This window comes from Dromaius novaehollandiae, chromosome 1 (assembly GCF_036370855.1).
Source record: "Dromaius novaehollandiae isolate bDroNov1 chromosome 1, bDroNov1.hap1, whole genome shotgun sequence".
NCBI classification, from domain to species: Eukaryota; Metazoa; Chordata; class Aves; order Casuariiformes; family Dromaiidae; genus Dromaius; species Dromaius novaehollandiae.
This window is the reverse complement of record NC_088098.1, coordinates 59,201,558-59,226,340: the sequence shown is the minus strand read 5'-3', so window position 1 is coordinate 59,226,340 and position 24,783 is coordinate 59,201,558. Positions and strand designations below refer to the sequence as shown.

General features: G+C 45.2%; 1 protein-coding gene across 2 annotated transcripts in view; it reads left to right on the top strand.

Moving 5' to 3' along the window:
* Positions 1 to 24,783, top strand: part of TBXAS1 (thromboxane A synthase 1) — a 244,347-nt gene that overhangs the window by 216,527 nt on the left and 3,037 nt on the right. For both annotated transcript variants that reach the window (XM_026119805.2, XM_064513928.1), the window contains 2 exons: positions 21,008 to 21,096; positions 23,468 to 23,605. In XM_026119805.2, coding sequence (XP_025975590.1) covers positions 21,008 to 21,096; positions 23,468 to 23,605 — 227 coding nt within the window. The remainder of the gene's footprint in view (positions 1 to 21,007; positions 21,097 to 23,467; positions 23,606 to 24,783) is intronic.

Sequence of the window (24,783 nt, the reverse complement as noted above, 5' to 3'; positions counted from 1 at the left end):
TTCCTTCTGCTATCACTGCTAAACAGAAACCACCCGCAGACTAAGGACGTTGGTGTTATCGTAGTCTAAGACATGTCAGCCATTCAGCCAAAGCTTAGTGGTACAGCCGTCTCAGTCAATATTGCCAGAGACGTTAGGGCTCGATCACAACAAAGCACTGCAAGGAGCGAAATCCCAATTTTCTGTTGGTACCTAGTCCAGAGCAGCCCAACACCAGCCAACCTGCGCCCAACTGGGGCACAGGGGCTGTGTCATCTTGTGTGTGCTCCTCACTGACCCCAGAGCCCCTGTATGGGCCATGGTCACTTGAGAGAGGAAAAAAGACAAGGGTGTTGTGTGTGATGGGAAGGAGAGAGAGATCAGCGTTTTTCTCCAAAGACGTGAGCTTTCTCTAGTTTGTGGCAACTTCAAGTAGCCTGCTAACAAATCTGCGCTGCTCCTTCTGCTGCTGGAGGCGGCGGATGTCATGTCAGAGTCGGCTTTCAGAGCAGCCCCACGGGTATCTGAGTGCACGTTTCCTCCAACTGTTGACATCTTGGTGGCCTCAGAAAGCTGGCCCCCTGCGGTTCATAATGGGATGTTGGCTGGATGAGATGAAACATGGCTTTTAAACAAACCGCTGGTGTTTTTCGGTTGTTGCCTGCATTCCTGCATAACTGTGCGTATATCATACTACATAATGCCTTTGCATCCTGTAAAGTGCATGTAGTTGATACGTACAGGGAAAAAATACCTTCAATAGCGGCATGCAAAGAAACTTTGCTACCTTTTAAGCCAAACTACTCTGAAATCTTTGCCTTATTGCTGACAGCGCTGAGATGTTTTATTTTATAGTTACAAAGCGAGTACGGTTTGGGGAACACTATGTGCCCTGGGGGTACACGCAAACTCCTGACCCCACTTAAACCCTGTGGCCCCTGATGCTGGGCACATGTCAGCAACACTCCTGTGTTGAGCAGCACCGCACCAAACCATGTATTCGAACACATCGTTTGTATCCAGCTTGCCAGGGGTCCAGCAAAATGTTGTAATCACTGGTCCTGATCACTTCCTGCCAAATAACAAACGCAGCCGGTCCTCCCTAAAAACAGAGATCTTTCTTACTGTGCAGTAATCCCCACGCCAGCACCACAGCCATACCTCTCTGCAGTCTGCTTCCAGTCTTAAAATATTTTTCTCCCACATTCTTTCTGGCACACAACACAGTTTGGGAAACCTATTAGAGTTGTTCATTTCATTTTGGGGAGCACGGGGTGCTGATGTTTTTTTAACACAGTAGCTCTGCTCAATGGCAACATCTGGTTTTCAGTGAGGTATTCTTTTTACTCTGTTTTCCAGCTGTGTTGACTCAAGTCGGACGGCAATGAGCCACTTGTGGTAGTGAAGCCTCCAAACACTTAAAGAGCTGAGATATTCTTTGAAACTCCTGAATCTGGAAAAATTAGGGCACAATCTGACAATACCAATTTTTCCTCATGAGGCTTCCAGCGCTCACAGCTCTGGTCCCAGCTAGAATCAGGAAATTAAAAATCACACAGAAACTTTTGCAGAAGTTTCAGGCTGGCTGCAGGTTAGTTCTGCAAGGAGGCAGAAAGCACGGGAGGGAGACTGCGTTTTCCTTGGTCGTTTGTATTGTGTTGTTAACACACCTTGAAAACACTGATGATTTACCCTACTCTAGAAAATGTAGCAAGTTGAAAGAATAAAATCCAAGTTGTCTGGAGCAGAGAATGAAACTGCAGCTTTAGTGTCAAGAAAGTGACAATTCATTTTGCTTACCTGATTCCCAACAGTAGGGCCAGCCAAAAGGCAGCTGTTCTTATAGCTAATACTGGCTGTGTTTCTGAGGGAGGTTATAAATTCCACCCGGGGCACTGGTGTTCTCCAGGTGTGGGTAAGCGCCTGTGGTTTGAGCTCCACCAGCGCAGGGAACGGGTGGTGAGACTGACCCATAAAGTGTGCTCCTCTGGGCTGCTTGCTGGCTCTCCTGCTCCATGCCCCCGTCGCAGCCGGGCTACCTCCCATCCCCATGCTCGCAGCATCTCCGGGCTTGTGAATCTCAGGGAAGGGCCGCTGTACCTGGAGGGCTGTAACTGCTGAAGGCAAATGTTTGTTGGTGCTCTCGATGGCACTGCTTATGCCCTCTTGTCCACTGTTGCCTCCGCCCTTGCTTCTCCCCATCCTGCGGCTTGGCTTGTTATTCTGCTCACTGGTTTTCCCTCCCATCTCCGTCCTTCCTGCATTACTTGTTTTTACTTCTTTTGAAGTGTTCTTGCCTCCCTTTTTCACCTCCGAGCTAGCCACATTCCTCATGTAGGATGAAAACAGCAAGCCACACGATATGGCCTTGTAAGCCAAAACTGAATGCAGACTAAACCAAAAAGGAGGGAAAGGCATGTTTAACAGTAAGCATCTAAAAATTAAGTGTTTAGTTTTTCTGTGGTCAGTTTTGCTAGAGGAGCCCTGGGGTTCCTTGTTATTGCCCCAGTTATCTGACCGAAACAGGGGTAATGCCAGCCTGGGATGCAGACTTGTAGTCCAGGTTCTACCTTTGCAGCACCAATCAAGTCCAGAATAACTTCACTGATTCAGCAGAAATTTACCCAGAATTAAGCCAGCGTTGATGATGGCTAGACTGGCTCCATTGTGTGTGACTCCTAATGTTCTTGTTTTTAAGTATGTTGCTCTGACTTTTGGCCTATTCTCAAACCTTGATTTTTTTTCTGAAAAAACGCCTAGCTGAACCTAGGAAAATCAGTCTGCAGAACAGGAACTCTGGAGTTGTTTTAGGGTTAAGTTACAACAGGTTTTTTTTCCACACATGTATTTTTTTTCTTTTCCCATACTGCTTGAGTCCTAAATTCCCCCTGTAAATCTACTTTCTGTACCATCAGTTCTCAGAACAATGAACCACTTGATATACCTGATAATAGTTAACATGAAAAATGAATAAATCATTTGCTACTCCCTTTTCTTTTTTGCTGTAACTGGGTGTTGGTCTGTAAAATGAAGGAAGTTACATTGGGCAGGAAGTTTAAAAATGCTTAGACAGATGTCATTAAAAAAAATCAAAATTGGCTTCCTGCCAAGTGACTGTAATTAAATTTGTTCTTCATAGTGAGAAAAAAGCAGATGCAAAGGGAGGTTTCCTGTCTCTAGAAGTAGGAAACATAAATAACTGTTAGTCTCTCCTTTGTGTGTGCATGTGTGCGTGCATATGTGTTTGTGTGAGTGTGTGATTTAATGTAGGACTTTTTTGCTTATTTCTAGAGTGGCTTGTGATTGAAAACTTTAGTCAATACTGTGTGGATGGCTGCTTTTTTAATCTAGCCTTTTTTTTGGTCTTGTTTTAGCTTAGACCTTGATTGAGAAATAATGTATATAAATTGCAGTCATCCTTCCTAAGTTACAGACTGTTCAAATGGTTGCTCTTACAGAAAAGAATAGTAAATTTTGGTGTACAGTTTGGAGGTAGAACAGTTTGTGTATACTTGTATATAGCTATACACATCTATCTACATCTTATAGCTATAGCTGATAGCTATATGAATGTAGAAATCAATGTGGTTAACACCATGCAACTTCCTAGCATGCAAGGAAGTATACAAGTATAAAACTGCTTCTATCAGCATAACTTCTTTTTTTCCTGTACAAGCATCTTTACTTTGTTACAATGCCTTTACATTATACTTTATGCATTTAAATTATAGAGGTTGTTCATCTGATATACTTACACAAATTCAAAAACAGTGTATTAACCAAATTAGGCAAGTCTGTCATTGTGGGATGTGCTGTATGGCTCCTTTCTGTCACCACTGTTAAAAAGGGGTTTGATTCCTTTTCTCTCATATGTATAGATGAGGCATTGACTCACGTAGGTTGAAGAAATTCTACTGGTCCATTTACTGGGTTTTTAGATGTTACACTGAAAACTACAGCTTTGTTTCTGGGACCTTGCTGCCTTTTTAAAAAGAAACCCCCTTGGAGGAACTGCACACAAACCATACCATTCAGTGTTGATCCATGTGCATGGGTACACTTTGGTGGAGCCATAGCCCTTGATAGTTGCTAAGGCCTCTACCTAGAGCATTAGTATGCATAGTATGTGCTCCATATGCATATCTAGAAGGGAAATTGGTCGCTGTATTTGGGGGCCTCACCTTTACCCAGGTCAGATGTAGAATATGGTTGTTCCATCAAAGCTCATTTATGACCAGTTTAATTTATTGCTTATATGCATTGAGATGTGTCTTAGCATAGATGCAGTTCCCTGACAAAAATGTCCTTCTGCTAATACTGTTTCTTTCGCTCACTGATACTGTGATAGATGAGTCCAGTGGAAGGAGTCAATTAAACTGCACTTGAACTGACTTGGGTTTTCCTGAATTGTTATACCACCTAACCTTTCCTTTACAGACTATGCTTGAATTTACCTCCACTAGTGAAAGTAAGCCTTGGCACCAGTATCATTCTAGGATATCCGTACATAGCATTCTGGCATGTCATCAAATAGCAGATCAATAGAAGTACCATATATGCTACACAAATATAGGCAAGCATATCTCTCCTATTCTGCGGATGCACTACAATACAGAGAAATAGCTTAACTTTATTACTGCATTCTTCAGGCCTCCACAACCACTCAACTTCTGTCCTCTTTGTTGATCAGCTAGCCTCAATGCAATAACAAATCTGCAACATTACCCACTGCTTATATTAATGAACTCTGACTGACCTCAGGTCATGATTAAAGATATCAGGAGTTGGATGGCACGCTGATACAGAGTATACTGATCTCTGTAAGAGACGACTCCACAATTTTGGCATCTTTGAATGGTCCCAGAGAAACTTTGTTTGGAACAGATAGCAGAACTCCCTTCTATTTTTTGTGTTGCCAGATTATCTGGCAAGCGACCTGCTCAGAAAGAGGTTATGAGAGCAGCCATCAAATACATGCCTAATGCAATCAATAGTAATTGGCATCCAGTGAGTGGGAGTAGGGGTGATCTGGAGAGCCCATAAGAGGAATACGGGCTTGTATGTCCTGTGGGTGTTTCAGGGCTGTGAGAGCCAAAGAGAGTTCTTAATTGCTCAGAGAAATAAAGAGAAACTGGTCTAATTGGAACAGTAATCGAGGCTGCGGAGAGGAGATCAGGTTACAGCAACTATCTCCAAGAACGCTGTGGGAAACTTTAGCAACATCTAAGCTTATAGCTCTTTCAGAAAATGAAACAGAAACACTTTAAACTCACAATCCGCTTTACAGTGCAGCCCAAGGCCATAGTTAATCCATCTCTGGCAATCCTAGGATGTCCCTGGAAAGAACAATTTTAGGAACTGCATTGCAACAAACCTTCTTGTGCCCTGACAAGAGATTCCCTCGCCGTCTCTCTGTTGAAATCCAGAAAAACAAGATTGTTGTGAAAAGGTGGGGAAGGTGAAAAGTATACCACAGAGCCATGAGAAATCCCTTGCCTCTCTTCCTGTGCTGACTCTACACTCTTCTGGGAGGCAGTTTGCCTAAATCAAATCCGTTCGGTTTTGCAGTTATGTCCACCACTGCTGGGAGAAGTCTACCAAATGAGTGTTTCAGAGAGGTCCCAGGCAATGTGCCAGAGAGGTTTTACTGCCGTTTTCCCAAATGGGGAGGGGAAGCATGGCAGGATTAAATGGCCAGTTCGGAGGTGGCAGCAGTGATGGAATCCACAGCTCCAAGTTCTAGTCCGGTGCTGTAGGCCCCAAATCAGCAAATGCTCTGCTTTAAGCTGCTGAGCCATTACAGGGAAAATACAAGACAGCCTCTTCTGATGGCAGCGATGTCTTCCTTGAATGCTCTTCCCAACAGTGGGTTTGTACGTGTGCATTTGGGGAGATGTGGTGTGAGGGGAAAGTGGGCATCTGTGGGGATGGGGAAGACTGATCTTTTATTGATAGTGTCAGAAAATCAGCTGCTGTTTTCAGCTTGTGTGTTACTCTGCTGCAGACATTGCGTGAGCAGAAAAGGAAAGCAATGTGTTTTTTGCGGGCATTTTGGCAAAGCCTTTTTATGAGAACGGCTGCCCATCGAAGACATCTGTTGAAGTTCCTAGCCCGGGATAGGAGCCAACTCGGGGCGAACATCGGGGCTGCATTCCTCCGGCAGGTTCGCTTACACTATCTGCACGTGGTGCTAGGGGCAAGTAAGAGCCGCCCAAAGCAGGTCTGGCTCATGCCTGTACCGGGGCGTGCGCTCCGTGTCCAGCGCTTGGGGAGGAGATTGCATTCCTGAGGAGCTCTTCCGAGGAGTGCTAAGTAAACAATAAATCTCTCCACAATGGAATTTATTCCAAGAGAATTATCCAGGGTTAAAAAAATATTCCGAGGCTTTAAGGTCTTATCTTTGTTTACCATATCACCAGGGACAGTGACCTGTACTTGTGCCCTAATACTGAACTGTCAGCAAGAGAGACAGGAAACGCTGCCTTCCCCATGGGCTTGCTATAGGAGCTTAATGAAAAGAATAATATCGTAGCAGCAATTGTTGCTTTTACTCAGTTCGATTTATTCTCTTCTGTTGTCTTACTTCAGTAAACCCAGATAGTCGCAGAGAAAGGCCCTTGTGCCAAATCTCGGTGCTCTCTAATTTAGCAACCTCCAGATATTTAAACGTTATTAAGACCAAGTCGAGCTGACAAAAGAGCCCGTATCCTTCCCGTTCCCCGCCGAGCCGAGGGTGCCGGGTAGCGCCTGGCAGCCGGCAAGGGGCCGCGTGCCCCGAGCATGAGCCTTCCTCCAGTCCGAGTGAGCGGCAAGCGAGCCGGCCCCATGCGGGAGCACCAGGCTTCCAGCCGTTCCTGCGGCAACGTGCCACTGCCGACTCACCTCGTTAATAACTCCCCTTAATGAAATAAGAAATGCGGCATGGAAAAAAATAATAATAATGATAATCCGAAAGGAAAGCGTTGCCCGGGCTGGAGCGGCGACGTGCTGGCAGCTGGCGGAGCAGCATTTCCCCCAGCCGCTCCCCTCAGGTTTTTGGGGAGCATGGGAGGAGGGAGGGAGCGAGGGCAGGGATGCGCCACCTGGGTCTTCCTCCAAAGTTGCTGCAGCTCGCTGTCCCCTCTTTGCTCTCTGGGAGGGCAGAGGCCTGGGGAGCCAGGGGGAGCCATGCTCACCCCCACCGCTGCTTGCAACCAAAGGGCGTAATGGCAAAGTGAACCTTGATGCAGGTCCCTTAAACTTCGAGTTACAATTAATGTTTTCATGCGCACACAGGAAATTGGTTGGGTTGCTTTGCCTTCGCTGTTTCATGCGTGCGCGTATGCGCATTGCACCTATTGCAGCTTTTTCCCCCAGCAATTGCTCAACGTAAAGCAAAGCTTTAGTAATGGGTGTAAGTTCACTTCTTTGCTTATAGGAGAAGAAACATGTAAAATTTCTGGCCCAGTAGCCTGTCCACAGTTTTGTTGTCCATTCAGGATCTACTTTTCTTGAGTATAATATCAGCATTAACTGCTAAGACTTACCTTTCCAACGACTTTAAAAAAAAAGTGTTGGAGTTGCTGTTAGTACTCCGTAATGATCAGGTTTTGAAGGCTCAGTATGTTGCCTTCATCTGAGCGTGCCAGCCGTTTCCACGCAAGGTCTCCTTAGTAAGGTTTACTGGTATCATTAAAAGTGCTAGAGGAGAGGAAGCACCTTTCCCAAATCCGCTTGGGAAGCTGCGTCAGGATGCAACCGCCGGCCTCGGAGCGTCGTGGCTTGGCCACGCAGCCATTGCTCACTGCACCGCTCCTGCCCTTGTGGACACGGGCCTGGAACCCGACCCGTGTTTCCCAATGTCATGTGGGGATCAGCTGCAGAGAAATGAGGTCTTCTGATAACTTCTTCATTGGTATTAGTACTTCTGGCCCCTCCTCATGTGTGCACACATGTATGCATGCGAAGTACCAACTTCTTCATTCTTCAACAGCCTTCTTCGCAGGCTGCTTTTTTTTTTTTCTTTTCCTAATTTAAAGAAGACACAGCGGTGATACAGCGCTGAGGTAGGTTCCTTCCCCAGCTGCATACACATGCTTACTGTCAGCACAGGATTTGCAATATGCTAGTTGAAGTGCCTCTTGTGGTAGAGAGGAGACAAGCCTCTGTTAAAAGGGACACAGAAGGGGGATTTCTACCAAGTCCCCTGGAAACACCAGCACTGTAGTCTTGCCGGGCTCTTTGGCTCCCAGCCAGCGTAGTACCCAGGCGCACAAGTGGCAACACGCATATGCAGGACGCAAAAATGTCTTCCTATGTCCTGACATAGACAAATAGGACTTGGGATGGATTTCAGACTTCGCAGCACCGACACTTTGAATCTTAAGAGATTTAGAGGTTTGCAGGGTTTTATTGGTCCTTTCCATACCATTTCAAATTGGTGAATGTGTTACAGAAAATACGCATGCATACATGTGTGCACACATGAGAAGGGGCCAGAAGTACTAATACCAATTTCTTTTACTGCCCCATAACGTGAAAGGTATGGGAGGAGAATGTGTTAGGAAGAGCAGTGGGCATGGACAAAAGTGCATGGTGCTTTGACTCTTGAGATCTCCCTCATCAGAAGTGCCTTGGGAACTAAGGCAGGAGAAACCCTGATGTTGCTCTAAGTTACACTGACGCAAGGCTGGTCTGAGTGTGGAAGAGGTGGAAAAGGGGAATCACATCCACTTGCCGTCTTTGCCCAACACCTTTCCTACAGAAGGTATTACTCAGGCTGCGTACAGTCCCAGGTCCCCTCCTTTCCAAAATCTTACCCCTCCAAATTCCTTGAGACATATATATATATATATATATATATATATATATGCATGTATATATTTTCTTGGAGCACCACAGGTATTACATGATTGGGAGTACCAAGATGTTGTATGATGTCGTTTAAACTAGAGCAGCAAATTTTGAATAGCATCAATGTGCCACTGGCTTTGTGAATATCCTCCTTGTTCACTAGGAAGAATTGTAGGTTTCTTTACACACATGGAAGTCAAAGAAATAATAAGCACCCTTCATCAGCCAGATAGTCTCTATTTATACACCAGGCTAGGTGGGGGAAGCATGAGGTCCTGTTTTTTCTCTCCTTTTTCTTGGTGATTTTCATTTCTGACTTTTTAATTAAATTTCTTCATTTAGAGTCACACAGCTGTCTGGGCTTCAGCCATAGATAAGTGGATCTGTGTATGATAGCAGGAACCAAAATTTCTGTTTTTTTTCTCTCTCCCTCCCCCTCACTTCCTCCCTCCCCCCCCCCCCCCCCCCGGTACCTAACAGAAACAAAATGCTATATATAGACTCAGCACAGTTTCCCCCCAATTACTTTGTCTGCATGTTTCAATTCGATTCTGTGTCAGGCTTTGCCAAGGTACGAAGTTTGGCATTATCAGGGGAGGCTGGATGCATGCTCCCTGAGGCCCCTTTTGCAGTACCCCCCGCCCTCGAAACGTGTGCTACAAAACCACCTGCGATCTGAGGGGCAGCATGCAGCGGGGATTGACTTGTGCTTGCACGATGTTTATTCGCCTGAAGTTCCTGGTCTCGTACACTTTTTAAAAGGTCTGCGTGAGCCTAGCTGAGTGGTAGCAGCAGATGGCCAAAGGGCGGCCAGGGATGGCCCATGGTGCTCTGTAAATGGAATATTACCAGCATCCTGCAATTGCGCTGTGAGTCTCTGGGTATTTGTTTTGTATTCTCTCAAATCGCTAGGCACTGAAGGCAGGTGTAGAACCAGCATCTCATCTTTCATTATTAAAACAAAAAACAAAAAAAAGGAAAAAAGGTTTCTAGCCCTTGTAGTTGAAAAGAGGAGACTGGAAACATGGAAACATGAATCCCAGTTCAGAAGCCAGAAGGCAAATGAAGTTCAAAATATTATTATTTGTTGTAAATCTCTTGTGTTTTCTGGCCAATTTCTAAGTGTGTTGGGGCCTAGCTCGTAATGTCTGAGTGATCAGGGTCGGTAATATTCTGAGTATGCCTAGCTGCTCTTGTGTGCGTGACAGGGCCTTTTCAGGAAAAAACCTACAACTGTGCTCCATCTTTGTACTCTCAGAAAATCACTCCCTCCAAATTAGTCTATCTATCGGTATCCGTAAATCTTTGTGCCACAACTTGTGCTAAGGAGGGCAAAGGATACAGTATTTTATTAGGTATTTCATATGGGCAAAATTGTTAGTGAAGCCCCTGCAGACAGCTATGGCTTTTGCACTTTTCTAGATTTAAAAGTGCTCTTTCATGCTGAAGACTGGTGCAACAAAAGCAGCACTTTGTGGGTGTCACCTTTGTGTCTCAGCGGTGTCCGGGATCGAGTCAGCTCCATTCCAGGACTGGTTCAAACCATGGTGGGTCCCATCGTGTCGGCTGGGTGCTTTCAGGCCTCCGTCGTTTACCCCGGGACTTTGAGACTTGGTGCAGGACAGAGCTTCAAAAAAGAAGGCAAAGAGATAAAATAGGGGGTCTTAAAGCAGCGTGACCGCAGGTGAAAGAACAGCATGGAGGTGAGGTATGGGGTATCACAAAAATAGGGCTCTCCTTGGAAAGATGGAGAGAGAATGGAGTGAAATGGGCAGAGACCGAGGGAAGAAAGGGTCAGGCTCAAGAAGCGAAAGTATCGTTGAGGAGGAGGAGAGAGAACAGCAGCTAAGTCTTCGCACCAGGACCGTTGTGGGACTGTGAGGTAATAAATAAATAAAGGCCAAAGCAGCTTACTCATAAAGCAGAAGAAATTGTGAGCAGTGCTTTCCATTTGCCTTCCACATAATGCCTTGTATCATCCTAAAGTGTGTTAGAAATGACCTTGTTCAGCTGACAAATGAATTCTGTGTTTTCTCACTGCTGATCCTGTGATTTCATCCTGCAGCCTTTTGTGTTGTTTTTCTTCCTCGGCCCCATGTGTTCATGAGGGCCAGTGATTCTGTACACTCAGAGGGCTTCTTCCCAATAACAGTGCTCGGTCCCCCAAAAAGCTGCATTTTCTAGGCTCAGTCCTTAGCTGGTGCAAATCAGCACAGTTCCACTTACTGTGTGATTCCTTATTGTCCTAAAGGAGACCATGAGATCTGGCCTACTGAGTTTAATCGTTTGGGTTTTTTTAAAAATCTCTTTTCCTATATGCACTTTTAAACTTCAGAAAAACACAGGTCTTGGTTTCTCTTCCTGCCTTCTCTGCTCTTTTTATGGATCAGTTAGACACTGATAATTGCAGCAAAATTCCAGATAAAAAATGAGACCTTTGCTTTTACTTCCTGGGATTAAAGAGAGGAAAGCTGTCTTGTGGGAGGCCTACATGGAGCTTCTCACTGGCCTTTTTTGATTGGAAATGTTCCCATGGTTTGGATACAGTTTGAGTGTCATTACAGAGATCCAGTTGGCCCTCAAATAACCTACTGTGTCTATCAGTGTAATCAGGACCAAGTCATTGTGTAGAGTAAATCATAAACAGATGGACAGCCATGCCATGCTGCTCTACAAAGGGTAGAGGAAAGCAAAGACACAAAACTGTGCCAGAACATGACACCACGATGGCTTCACTAAATCTAAGCATGAATAGGCTTAGGGAAATTTCTGCCATCCCAGATGGCAGAGCGAGCAAGGGGAGAAAGGGAAAGAAATCCTCCAATAGGCGCTGGCCATGATTCTTGGTAGACAACTTTATCTGAATATCTAGAGGGGTTTGTTACAGGACAGTGTTGTGGTAGCCATGGTCGTAGTACACCAGTGCTAACAGCCAGCTCCCCACTGGGCTCAGGGTAATAGGTTTTGGATTGGTATCTGGTTCTTTAAGAGAGTCTCTGTGTGCACTGGAGGGAGGAGACACAAAAAACATGTTAAGTATAATCAAGTTTTTTCCCATATAAATTATAAATTGCTTTTTTGTACCTGTGGCAGTCAGCACTTGCCAGAGGCAGCAGAAGGGGAAAAGACACTGAGTAGCATTGGTCAGATTCCCCAGATTCCCCCCCCCCCCACCACCACCACCTTTTTTCTCAGTTTTACAGGTTTTCAGTTAAAACATGAGAGGTTTCAACAGGAACAGGCTTTTCCTCGCATTTTGTAGAACAGGCATATGCTGAAGCTTGGATCTAGCGCTGGACGTGGCATAAGCTATGTTGTCAAGAAAAGAAGGAAGAAGCAGGAGTGACACACAACTGGTCCCATTTAGGAAAGTGGGTCAGTCTTTGCCAGTGCTTTTCCAGATGGGGAGAAAAAGGAGGGAAAAGGAAAGCGAAGGTCAAGAGTTGCCCCTCAGACTGGATGTAACTGCTCTTCAGCTCACAGGTTCCATGCAGTTCGTCACCTATTTTAAAACCATGTATTAGAGCTAAAGAGGAGAGATAATTTTCTGATCCTTTGCTATGGGGAAAATGAGAGGAGAAGGACTAAGCTGTTACCTGCATTAGGTGGGAGGTAAGGGAGTCTACAGCAAGGAAATGGAGCTTTGACACTTGAAAAGCTTTGCTTTACTTTCTGTACTTTCAGTATCCTCAGTTTCTCAAGGACAGACTGGGCCCTGAATTACAATGTTGGCAGCTAAAACCAAAGCTCCTTTTTGTTTCAGGTGTATTTAAATGCCATGCAACAGATTTCTTTCTTTTTTGGTCATTTTAAGTCTAAGCATTCAGAGCAGTACTTGCCTGCTTGCTCACAGGAGTCGTTACGTTAAGGCTGGAAAAAAAAAAAATCAGGCTACTCACGCAGGCTGGAGTTAGTGGGTGCTAGACTCCAAGGTTGGAAAGTGTTGGCCTCAGTCTTCAGCGCTGCTGCTAGCCCCTTGTGCACAGGAAGGGAGTATTTACCAGGAGCACCTCACACATGCGTTTGGAAGATGACCAACTAATTAATGTTTGCTAAACACTTTGTGAGCCTCGGGAGAAAAGCAGCTTTGGAAAGGCAAAGTTTTATTATTATTGTTGTACTGCACTTAATGTACGTAAAATGTTTTCAAGGCATCAGGCACTACATAAATGTTGAATGGTATTAAAACTGACCTGCCCTTGTCAAAGCAAATAATAATTACAGTGAGCGATGGGAGAATCTTTCAGTTTCTTTGCTGTGAATGTTTGCCTGTTTACTAATTCAGAAAAGGTCTGATCCAGCAACCGCTGAAGCCAATGACTTAAGCAGTGACTGGCTCAAGCCCATATTTAAGCATCTGCAGAAGAGCGAATTACCAAAGTAATTTATTTTGTGTAAAGCTCTGCTCTCCTCATACGCTGGACTGTGCTCTCTAGGGCATATTTCCCCAAACTGCATGCCTGGGGCTGAGTCATCTCACAGTCCGTAAGGCTGCCGAGCATAAAAAGCCGTAGAGATGAAGAACGACCGATGAGGACCTCAGTACGTAGCCCATATGATAGCCTCTATTTGCAGCCTGAAAATTCATGCTGATGCCTTTTAATATAAACATAACGTGAGGAAATGAACATTTGATTAAACTAAACACACAGGCCTTTTATATGCAAGGCCCTAATTTAAAGCACTGTCACCTCCATACAGAAAATAGCAGCTGGAGCAGGAATGATTAAATTAAATCATCTGGCTCTTATGTGATACCATGAATGTCTGCTGAGAGGGGAAAAATCCCGCCTCTTTATTCTTGTAGATCTGCAGCAACCACCAAGGGACACTTCTATAGCAGGAAGGATTAAGTCTTGCACAAACTTCAGTGCTTAATGTGCTTTGGACTGGTGACATGCCCTTCGGACAGACCTACCCCAGTTTTATAATTCTCTTTCTCAGCCTGTTGGGCCTCTGGCAGTCCTTTCTCCTGTTTAATTTCCTTTTTTGCCTCGCTCCCACTGGGATGCTTCACCATTCAGATTTTCTGCCACCCATGTAGAAATTTTGATTGTGTCAGGCAAGTGCAGAAAGGAAGACTTGCGAATCTCAGTGGGCCGAGCCAAGCTGAGGGAGAGAACCAGAGAGATATCCTGAGGGCTGAGTATTTCTTAAGGAGGCGAGAAGTGGGCAATCTCTGTACTTCTGGTGAGCCTAGCCCACTCCAGTGGAGCAGCCGCAGATTATATCACATCCACAAATAGCTGGAATTCGGCAGTAGTTGCATGCAGGTAGGAAACATTTTCTGGAGGAAGGAACTCTTCTTCCTTACCAAATCTAAATTAAAAAAAAAAGTCTAGTCTGTACTTGTGTATTAAAAGCTGCCTGGCTGGGCACTATCAGCGGAGCCTTCCCCTTCCTTCATGACAACAGAGCTCCAGACACCCTTTCTTGCTCCCCGTTATTTATGTGCTTTCAATGTAAGGGCAACCACTTCTCTTGGCACAGGAGTCTGGAATTAGACGAAGCTTACAGTTTCACAAAACCAAGATTGATACAGAATTTTCCCCCCCTCTCTTTTGGTTCATAGCTTGCCTTGTGAAGGATTTTCTTAATGATTTTCTCCTCTTTTCCTGCTTTTTTTTTTTTTCAGATCTTCTACCTGATGGTAGTCATTCTGTTCTTGCTGCTCACCATGTGTCGGTAGTGATGTAGGTGGAAGTGAATTTCTGACTGTTTTGGTTACAGAGTTGTGTTTATCTGTTTGGTTTTGGGGCACTGTTCAGTTTCAGGAAATATTTTTATCTCGCAGAAGCTTCCTTGTTGAACAGTGATGCTACGAAGACCTTGTTTTATCACCACAAAAGCTGCTGGTGGTAGCACAGGTCTGTCTTCTGTCAGGAGCTGAAGTCTTTGATTCCAAAAGCAAAGTAACATTAAAGACAGTCAACACAGGTGTAACCTTATACTTTCTGGCTCTTTCCCCAACAGTGTTGGGTGCGTACTTAGAACCACATTTTCATTTCCCTTACACTGGCGCAACCCCAGTGAGCTGAGTGAATTTGCACCAAAGCGACTGAGTTTGGCTGCAAGGTCTGCTCGCAGCGTGGGTAGCAGCGTGTACCTGGTGTGCCAGCCTTTCCCACTGCTGCTGAATATGGCTTGCCAAATTGGTGCCCACCTCTGACTGTGCTCCAGCAGCTTGGGTGGCGATGGACCAGAGGAGAGGGGAGCAAGGAAAGCCTCAGAGAGGAGCATGTGAAGGGTGGAGTGAGAGAAGATGGGGAGGGGGACAGGTGATTTGGATGAAGAGCTTTAATACCACATCTCTGTTTGGCATGCATGGTCTGTAGGCAGAGCCAGGAGGTGTTTGTTTGATGAGACGGCTGACACACTGAGCGCTATAAGAGCTTAAGAGCGGGTGGCAGCTCTGGGAGCGCCTCCAATAGTGAAGTAATGTTCCCAAACCCAACGAACCTTCAATGCCCCATGTCCACCAAAGGTGAGGAGGAGAGCCCAAGTGCTGTGTTTGCACATGAGTGGCAACCCAAGCAGATGGGAGAGGTGACCAGTAACCCACGTGGAACAAAGAAATAAAGGCAAAGCTTAGGCATACATGTTTTGGGTAGCCTTTGCTCACTTCTAGGGAAATCAGGGTCTGAGGGGATAGATCTGAGGAGATGAGAGCTTGCTTTAATATTCATTTCTGGGGCAGTAGTGAGAAGTCACAAAGCTGCTCGTGAGGCGTTAGCACCACCAAGGTGTGCTGTAAGGTTTTCAGAGGACAGATGCTAGGCAGCTGAGGAAGCCTCTTGTTGCTTCTTCTCAATCTAGAAATGAGGCTTGTTGTCCTATTTTTCCCTCCTGCACCTCGTTCTCAGTTTGGTATTTGAGAACTGATTATGTTGTTCTTTATCCTTAGTTCTCTCTGGTACTGGAAATGAGGCCAAGGGACACATGCTGATTTTAGATATGCTCTTCTGTATGCTTAAAGTGGTGTTCTCAAGCAATGTGCTCTGCTCTGTCCTGCCCCCAAGACCAGGGGGATTCAGGAGCTGCAAGGTCCCCTTTTCCTAGGTGTTCTTCCTGGTGCCATGCTTCAGGAAGACACCCCATTTGGCAGGTGCAGGCCAGACCACAGGCAGTGAAGAGGGATCACTGTTGCGTGATGACTGCCTTAAATATTTTTTTAGAGTTTGGTCGAAGTTCTCAGGATGAAACCAACAAATTCTGCCTCACCAAATTTGTCCCTGTATTGCTGCTTGTCCTTGCAGGGAGGTTTTGGTTTGGTGCTTTGCAGGTATTCAAGCATGTTATTGTGGGAGCAGTAAAATTTGAGGCAAGCTTTCTTTAAGCAAGTTACAGATAGGTTTCTGTTGAACCTCCCCACCCCTTTTTCATTAATCTACATCTTGAGTGCCGTCCTGTCTTTAGCCTTTCTTTTCTTGATATGGTTGTCAGAAAGGTTGTCACAGGTCAACTCTAACTTGCCTTAGTGTTCTTGTATTTCTGCCCTCCCTCTCAGGCTGAGCGTGGCACTAGGCTGTAGTTTGGCGAGGGGACTAGCAGCTCTTAGCAGTGACCAAAGAAGGGTCAAAAGCCCGGGCAGATTCTTTGATCTGTCAGCAGCTTTTGATCCATTTGATCAAGAAATATTGCTGACCTGTTTGTGGGCACTGGCTTTAGTAGACAGGTAGCTCTTCTGGCAATTTAGGGCACAGGGGGGTTTGAGAGCAGTCACCAGGGATGATGCTGGCTTGTTGTTGTCTCACCTCCTTCTATCCTGTTGCTGTCATAAGTCTGTGTTTTGAGGAGAGCTGATCTGGGCTGTGTAGCTATGCCTGCAGAGGTTACTCAGGGATGTACATCTGTGCTTCAGCTGGTCTATGCCTCATCTCTCCAACGTGGACTTTGTCACAGTCATGCCTGCCCATGAGGCATTTGATTTGGGTTGCAACTTCTCGGAAAGCGCAGCCGGTGGAGTCCCAGCCCATGACTCAGCAGCGGTAGTTAGGAGGAATGTGGCCTCTGCAGCCCGCGCTGCTTCCAAATCGATTTCAGGTGCGCGTCACACTCTGTCAGTTACATAAAATTCACTCTGATTTTTTTCATTCCTGGCTGCTGAGCACCACCAGACCATGACCAATAGGATAAGTGGAAATCTTTTATTCGCTGATGTGTACTCGGACTACTGTTCCTGAAACAGTAGTGGTAGGAGAGGATCTGTGCCGCACTCAACAGCTATTTCAGAGAAAAGTTCGCATCTTGTCTTAAACTGCTGCTGAAGATGGGACGCTGTACGGAAGTGACTGAGGTGCAGGCATATGTTCCCTTCTGCTGACTTGGCTGCGGAGATCGTAACCACCGCCAGCAAAGAGGAACGAGCAACTGGGAACAGTAACATCTCAAACACCAGCAGAAAGATTGACCAGACCTCTCCTGTTGGCACTTGGATTCCCTTAGTGTTCATTGAGGAATTAGAAGTTAACTGAGGAGGGTGGAAAAAATAGGTTTGCCTGCCTAGGGAAAGCTAATGCCAATCCTAAAAAGCTGAGGTGGATCTGAAGGCAGTTTCTGGCTGAGTTGCAGATCTCTAGCCCACAGGCTGCTCTGCACGCCCGGACCTCTCTGAGGATGCACAACGGGCGATGGGGCTCCAGCTGCAGGCGACCTGCGAGGAAGGGCTCTTGGGAATTTGGTTCCCAAAATATGCTGTTATCTGTCGTGGATTTTACAGGGGGATTAAAATGTGCCTCATCCTTGTAGTGTGTAGGCACTGTTATAATCACTGCTGGGTTTCACCTCAGGGCATGCTGTGGGGCTTAATTTCCCCCCTTTTTCTAGGGAACTGAGGCATGGGATTTGCTGACAGTCATAGAGAAAAGTTTGTGGCTAAGCTGGAGTGAAGCCCAGGTTGTGGTAGGTGTTGAGGCCTTTACCTAACCCAGCAGGGTAGCGTCTTTGTATGTATCTAGCAAACTAGATGGTCTCTGGGCCCCAGCAGCAGTTGCATGGTCTGGGCAGGCGAGAGGTGTGCCACCATACCTCTGGAAAGCCAGCTGGACAAATATGCACATGGAGAAATGCCACAAGAGGTTGCATGGCCATTTCACTTCCACATCAACAAGAACAAGATATTAAAAGGTTGCGCAAAGTATAAGAGAAACTGCTGTGCAAAGGAGTGGTTGCAAAATTAAAATATAGTATGTTTTATCATGTACAGTGCAGTGCCTCCTGTCTTCCCCCACACGTCTACCTGTTACAGAAAGGAATCTGTTTCTAAATGAAAATACACCCAACCCTGAATAAGAGTCAACGTACAAATGTTTTTTGCAGGGGCTTAAAGTGGCAACTTTGCACAGCACCACTCCCCATCTCAGCATACCTGCCAAAATTTCAAAGATATAAATAGGGATATTTAGGGAGACAAGTGCATTTGAGCTCCTTTGAAGTGTACTTGGCTAAAGGAATATTTTGAAGAGAGGGAGTGGAAAAACAAATGGAAAATATTTTCTTTGAAAAGAAAAAAAAGCTGCAGCAAACTGTCTTTCCTAAACAGAGATACTTGGCTGGTGTGTGCTTTACGCAGCCCTGGGTCAGACCTTGCAAACAACTACTAAATTAGGTCCAGCCACTTTGATGTTAAAAGCGTGGAAGTGCCAATAATTAAGTTGCATCAGATGTAGGAAATGACTGATGTGTCTGCCATGCCCACGATAGCAGAGTTCACTGTGCTGCCATTCAGCTGACCCCTTTTTCTTTCTGTAAGCAAAAGGAATTTTCATCCAAGGAAAATCAGCTGGTTTTGCACCTTCATTTTGTTTTCTAAACTGCTAATCCCCTGAAGGTACAGAAGCTATTTGAAGGAGCAAATCAAAGCTCCCATAATTTAGTGTTATATTATTTGTTGATGTAGGGTTTGATTTAGTGGCTACTTACTATATCAGGTTACCATATAATTATCTTAATTATTGACTCCAGAAGTAAGTAGAGGGATTATGAGAGACAGGAAGGCCCAGCGGAGTGAGCGTGGCTCAAGGAATCAAACACATCACGGTGTAGTCTTGGCTTCAGCACTCATTCACTCTGAGCCTGACTTCTCCCTCACCAGCCCATCCTGGGAATTGGCAGGGAGTGCGGGGACAGGACTGAGGTGGTGACCCATGATTCAAAGAAATGCAGAAGAGCAGTATAAAAAGCACAGGGGAGAGTTCTGAAAGAGAGATGCAAAACTAGCAGAAAAAAATTAATACACATCACAGCATGAGTTTGCATTAAGGCATGGAGCGCCTGTGCAGTCCCAGAGAAAGCTGGGTTTGTGTTGAAGGCCTGAAATTTGAGTCTAACCACGGTTCTTTTCCAGCCTCTGCTACTGATTTCCTGGGCAATGCTGGGTATGGCGGGCAGCCTCTGAACCTCGGGTCCCCTTGGGTCCCTTTCTAAAAAACAAGGATGACATAAGTTGTTTCCTCCTGTCTTCCGTCTTATCTGTTTAGGTTATTGGAGCACAGCTCCTAGCCTTCAGCCATGGTTCTCCTGACGTTGCTGCCATTTGCATTTTTAGTCTCCGAGTCGTTTGTTTGAAAACCACTGACCTAAGCCAAAGGCTTGAGCTGGTAGGCGCTACTGCAATACAAAAACAACATTAGAAGGCTGTCAGTGTAGTCTTCTATGCTTCCTCTATTGATAATGTACAACATATACTGACAAAATACTTGGTATATTGACAAGCTGAGTTTCCCTCGAAGAGAGGAGCAGGCACGCTGGTTCTGCTCAGCATGTGCAAATTACTTTCTCTGTTTTTGCTTTTCTCTCCTGAGCCAAAAAATAAGGATAATAGAATGTATCTATTTCCTTCCTAGAAAAGATCAGTTAATGTGAAATGGTGCATGGTGGCTTAGTTCTGAGTAAGTGGGATACCCTAATCCAGCAAGGTATCCTCATTCTATTGTATGCCTTTTCTGCATGCCATCTGGAGTTGTTCTCTGCTTAGTATTTGCAGTATGTACCATATGTTTTTGCATGAAAATTCAATAAAATATGCATTATACATGAAAAGTGCTGTAGTAAATAAAGGAAGGATGGAATCCAGCCCCTTTGTGAATGGCAGGGGCCCCAAATCTTCATAAAAGGTTTAGTCTAGTCTGACGTCTGTGCTTTTCTCCAATTTACGCTGTGTCAGTCTTTAGGAGATGCTCTAATTTAAAACAAACTCTGCTTTCCTGGGGAAGTTATTAGATGTACTTTGGCTGCCCTCTGCTGAGAGCACTGAATAAGGACAGGGAAAATGTCCATTTTCCAAGGAAGGTAACAGTGGGAGAAAGGCTCTGGGCATGTGTGCAGAGTTGTGCGTCCCCGCTGCTGCTTGTTTGGGTTTTGTCTCCCTCGCTGCCCCTTTGCTGCCTGTCGGAGGCCAAACTCTTCTCAGCTACAGTCATTCGGGGTTTTGGAGCCCACTGCTAATTGTCAAGGGCCCTGTAAGGTACGTGTGGGCTCAGGCTTTGTCTGCCAGACAAAACTAGCCAGCTGGACACATGGGATGGTCACGGGAAAAGAGGCTTCTCTCCCTGCCCGTCTTGCAGTCCTGCGGGGTTATTTCAGCCGTCCCCTGACCACCCTTTATCCCAGCAGGGAGCACTTTGCCACTGAGGGCTGTCCCCAGTCGGGTGCTGCTCTCTCCCAGCACTGTCACCCTCCCTCCCTCTGCAGACCTTACTGAACCAGCACTTCCCCATCACTTCATTTCTGCATCTGGGAAAGGGCAAAGAGTTTGCTCAACATCAACAAAAATAATTGAAAGACTTATTTCTTGGGAATAAAGTGCCCCTGGTTTGCTATGCTCCTATCTTCAGGAGGATCAAGGGTCAAGAGGTTCTGGGTGGATTTCAGTGCACAGATAATATAATATTGCTGTTGTAGCTGTTAATGCGCTTTTTAATGCCCCATTTTTAATACTTTCTAGCAAGTTGATTTATTATTATATCTTCAGCTGGGCTGCACACCAAAGTGTTTTGATGATGAAAGGAATATTGTACACATATTTAATTACTGCCCACATTTTTGTATAATTTTATCATTTGCTGTTTTAGATGAGACATCGAGTTCTACAGGAAAATTGCCCAGTAAAAAACAGATGATTTAAAAGCTAATCTGAGAAGAATTTGGTGCTTAAATGTGAGAAAATGTAACCATTTTTTTCTTCCTGCCTTTTCAGATCATCCCTGACTATCAAAATGTACAAGAACTCCCTTATCTGGACATGGTGATTGCAGAGACATTGCGCATGTATCCACCTGCATTCAGGTTTCTATTTTTTCCCCTTCTGATTCCACAGAGCAGATCACTAGCTACATAAAATGGAAATCTGCTGTTGGGAAACCAATACGCCCTTGGTTTCTGTGCCAGCATCAATACTGCTTGTGCATTTGAAATATATGTGGCCAGTGAACAAAGCTGGCTAATACTGGTATTCCTAAAGCAGCTTTTTTTACAGCTATCCAAGACAGCATCCTCACTGTTCTTCAGATCCCCCAAGGTTGGAGGATTGAGCCTTTTCAAAGCAGGACTGGCCTTAGAAAGCCAGATGTTCCTTCTTCGTTACGCCTCAGACTTTAGGGGTACAGAGCAAAGAACTGCCCAAGCTTGTTGGCTGGTGGAAGAGCTACCCTTGCTGTTCACTAAGGCCCTGATCTTCAGAAAGTCTGCACATTCAGAAAGCTGAAGGGTTTTTAACATGTGTGTTTAACTCGGACCATATTGTTTTGCACTACTACTGTGTTATAATAGTATACCTGAAATGATGCTACATCCATTAAGCTTTGAGAGTTTTCCCCTAACTCGCACAGGAATAATTTCACTGCGTTATATTGATGAATTGAAAACAAGGGGGAAAGGAATTAGAAAACTGTTTGGTTGTCAAATCTCCAAGTTATCACAAACATAAAAGTAAATTTTAAGAATGGAATTTTTAAGAGCAGTGAGTCAGTTCCACTGCTTCTCCTGAGGCCATTGGGACAATTTTAGATGATTTGAAAGGAATGGAAGTTGATCTTACTGTGAGAGCCTTTGAAAAATTTGTCCTCCAACTGCAAACACCTTAAGACAAAACAGCTTAAAATCATACTCTCTTTTATATGTTCACAAAGATTGGAAGTCAAGCACAGACTTCTGTAGGACTGCACAGAAAGTAAATGTTAAAGATACCTGCTCGTAGATGACGTAGCTTGGCTTTACTGTGTTATATGTGGTATACAAGTGGAAATTGTTTTGCCAGTTAAACCATCAGGGATATTTGAATTTCAGCTGAAACGCAGAGAAACAATCAATGTTTGTCAGATGGGAAACAGAACAGAGCAAAGTTGTTCTGAAGTTTCCACTGGTGTTATCTGTGGTGTTTATTGATCCAGCTTTTACTCTGATAGATATAGAATAGACAGAATAGCCTGATGCATCAGAAAGATCCTAATTGCTTATGGCAAGCATAATGCTGTATTCTGGAAATAATTCAGTAGCAACCAAGTTTGTTATAAATGAGAAAGATTTCTTTTCAATTAGTTTACTAACCAGAGAACTTTCTTCCACAACACTTATGTTTCCACAGTCACTAAACTCATGTTAAAATGAGCAGGATGGCTAGTCAATGCGCTTTTTGATGTGTCATGAGAAAGAGAGAAATCAAGTGACAGTGGGGAAAGAACGTGTTGCTGCAATAATACCAGGCTGACAGCCTTGAAACTGAAATCTTTATTCCACCTTTTGGGCACAGCGTGGGGAGCAGGGATGGGAGCTTCTGCCCCGTGTCTTGCCCCTGTGCTCACAGCTAGTCTGGGAAGAGCTCCTGGACTGTGACAGCCGGTCAGCCTCCCATGCGGCCTCAGGGACCTCCCAAGCCCTGAGGCCCTGCCACCACACACACACACACGTGCGCACATAGTGTTTTTACCAGGTTTACACACCCGTGCTCAGCCTTGGCAGGCCTCTTTTCCCAGTGAGGTTGTCACAGTGAGATTCCTAAGGGAAGTCCTGCTCTGCTCCTGCCACCACAGGGCAGGAGGAAGCTCTGGAAAGTTTTGCTGCTGACGTCTTGCCTGGCTCTGATGATTGTACGTGACCTGCAGTTTTTCAAAGGCTTATGGCTTGGTTTATATTTTTGCAGCAACAGCAAAAGACTTAGCCCTAGCATTAAAACCCCCCTTGTGAAGTTTCAAGTGCTCTCCCAAAGTGGAGGAACTTCTCAAATAAACTCAGAGATTATATTTGATGCAATTTTTCCTGAAGGTGCAACAGAATACTCTTTTCACTTGTTCTGAAAAATGACTGGCCCATTTCATCTGCAGTTTTCAAAAAAAAAGAAAAAAAGTATCTGAAACAGATATTAGCAACAAAATTTAAGTTCAGTAGTTAACGTTTGGGAAAACCATAAGCAACTATAAATGCTGTTACCATGAAAAGGGCCAAAGTTAGCTAGCTCAGTTAGAGCCTCTAGGGAAAGATGATTGTAACCTGAGAAGGCACTAGCATCAGCAAAGGTTGCTGTATTTATCTACTGGGAAAGTGTTATTCCCTAAACTGCAGGGTCAGTCCAGCTGAAGAGATTGACTGTTATGGTTGCTTCCCTCCTGCTGTGTTTTTACTTTTACTAATCATCCAAAATATATGACACTTACTGTTGTAGGTTCACTCGGGAAGCAGCTAAAGACTGCATAGTGCTGGGGCAGCGTATCCCAGCTGGGGCTGTCATTGAAACTGCAGTGGGACATCTCCACTATAACCCTGACTTCTGGCCAGAACCTGAGAAGTTCATTCCTGAGAGGTATGTGAGGTTAATGCTTTCTCCTTCTTAGGCAGAAGTCCTTATTTAGACCTGATTAGATCAACAGCTTGCTTTAAATGCTGTTTCTCTGCTTGGCTGCTCAGGAGGAGCCTAGTATGGGCCCAGGAGTCCAGCCTGGCCATCAGAGACACCAAACAGTGCCGTTCCTTCACAGCCACAGCCACCCACTATTCACCTGAAGTATCACTCCCCCTAGAAGGAGCACAGCTTAGTTTAGATGATAAAATGTATTCCTTTCACCGAATTACACAACTGGTGATGGCAGCATGTCCTACAGAGGGTGCAAAGTCTGGTTAATGGTTGAAACATGGCTGAAGCTTTCAGCCTGTTTCCAAATCCAGTGCTGCAAACAGTGTCACTTCCAGAAGTTCTGAAGTAAAATAGTATATTCACTGGCACGGAGCTACCCAGACAGTTCTTCCAGCCCCTGGCTGTTTCAGAGCAGCTGTTACACATGAGGCCGGGGAACAGTTGGGGTGCACCGTGACTGGGGAACCCAGCCTGGGCACTTTCCCGCTGTCCATGAGTGCAAAGATCCTGGTTTCTTAGCTCTGCTTGGCAAGGCATATTTTACATGGAGCATTTCTTATCTTCAGCTGCTGGACCACTGTCAGGCTGTGTTTGTGTAACTGTGTGTACCCTGCCCTATCTTACAGCCGCTGAGGTTAGCTTACAGGGAGGGCCCGCAGGGTTTTAGCTGGTGAGGCACTGCATGGAAGCACAATTTTGTTCTGGGCGCAGCTGTATTTCAAGCTACCACTGTGTTGAAAAGTCTACTAAGAAAGAAGTGCATGCTCTACAAACAACCAAGTGCAATGCAGGTAGCCTGAAACCACCTTTGCTAGCGGGACAACAAACATCTGCTGTAGGTGGGTTTGCCTGGTGGATTCCTTCTGGGACAGATCTTGGCATATGCTGCATCAAGAAACTTCGGCCACGGAGAGGAGCAAGGCCAGGGTTAGAAGAGCCTCCAGCTTTCATGGGGGAGGAATCTTAGCAATAACTAGAAGTCTTTTTTATTAGCAAAGTTTATCTAGAAAAGCTGTTTTAATCGTTTGTTCACCACCTCAACAGTGATGAGAACATGCAGTATGGGGTAAAATGGGTAGTGGGGGCTGCAGTACACTTGACTCATACACTGCTGTGTGTAATGAACC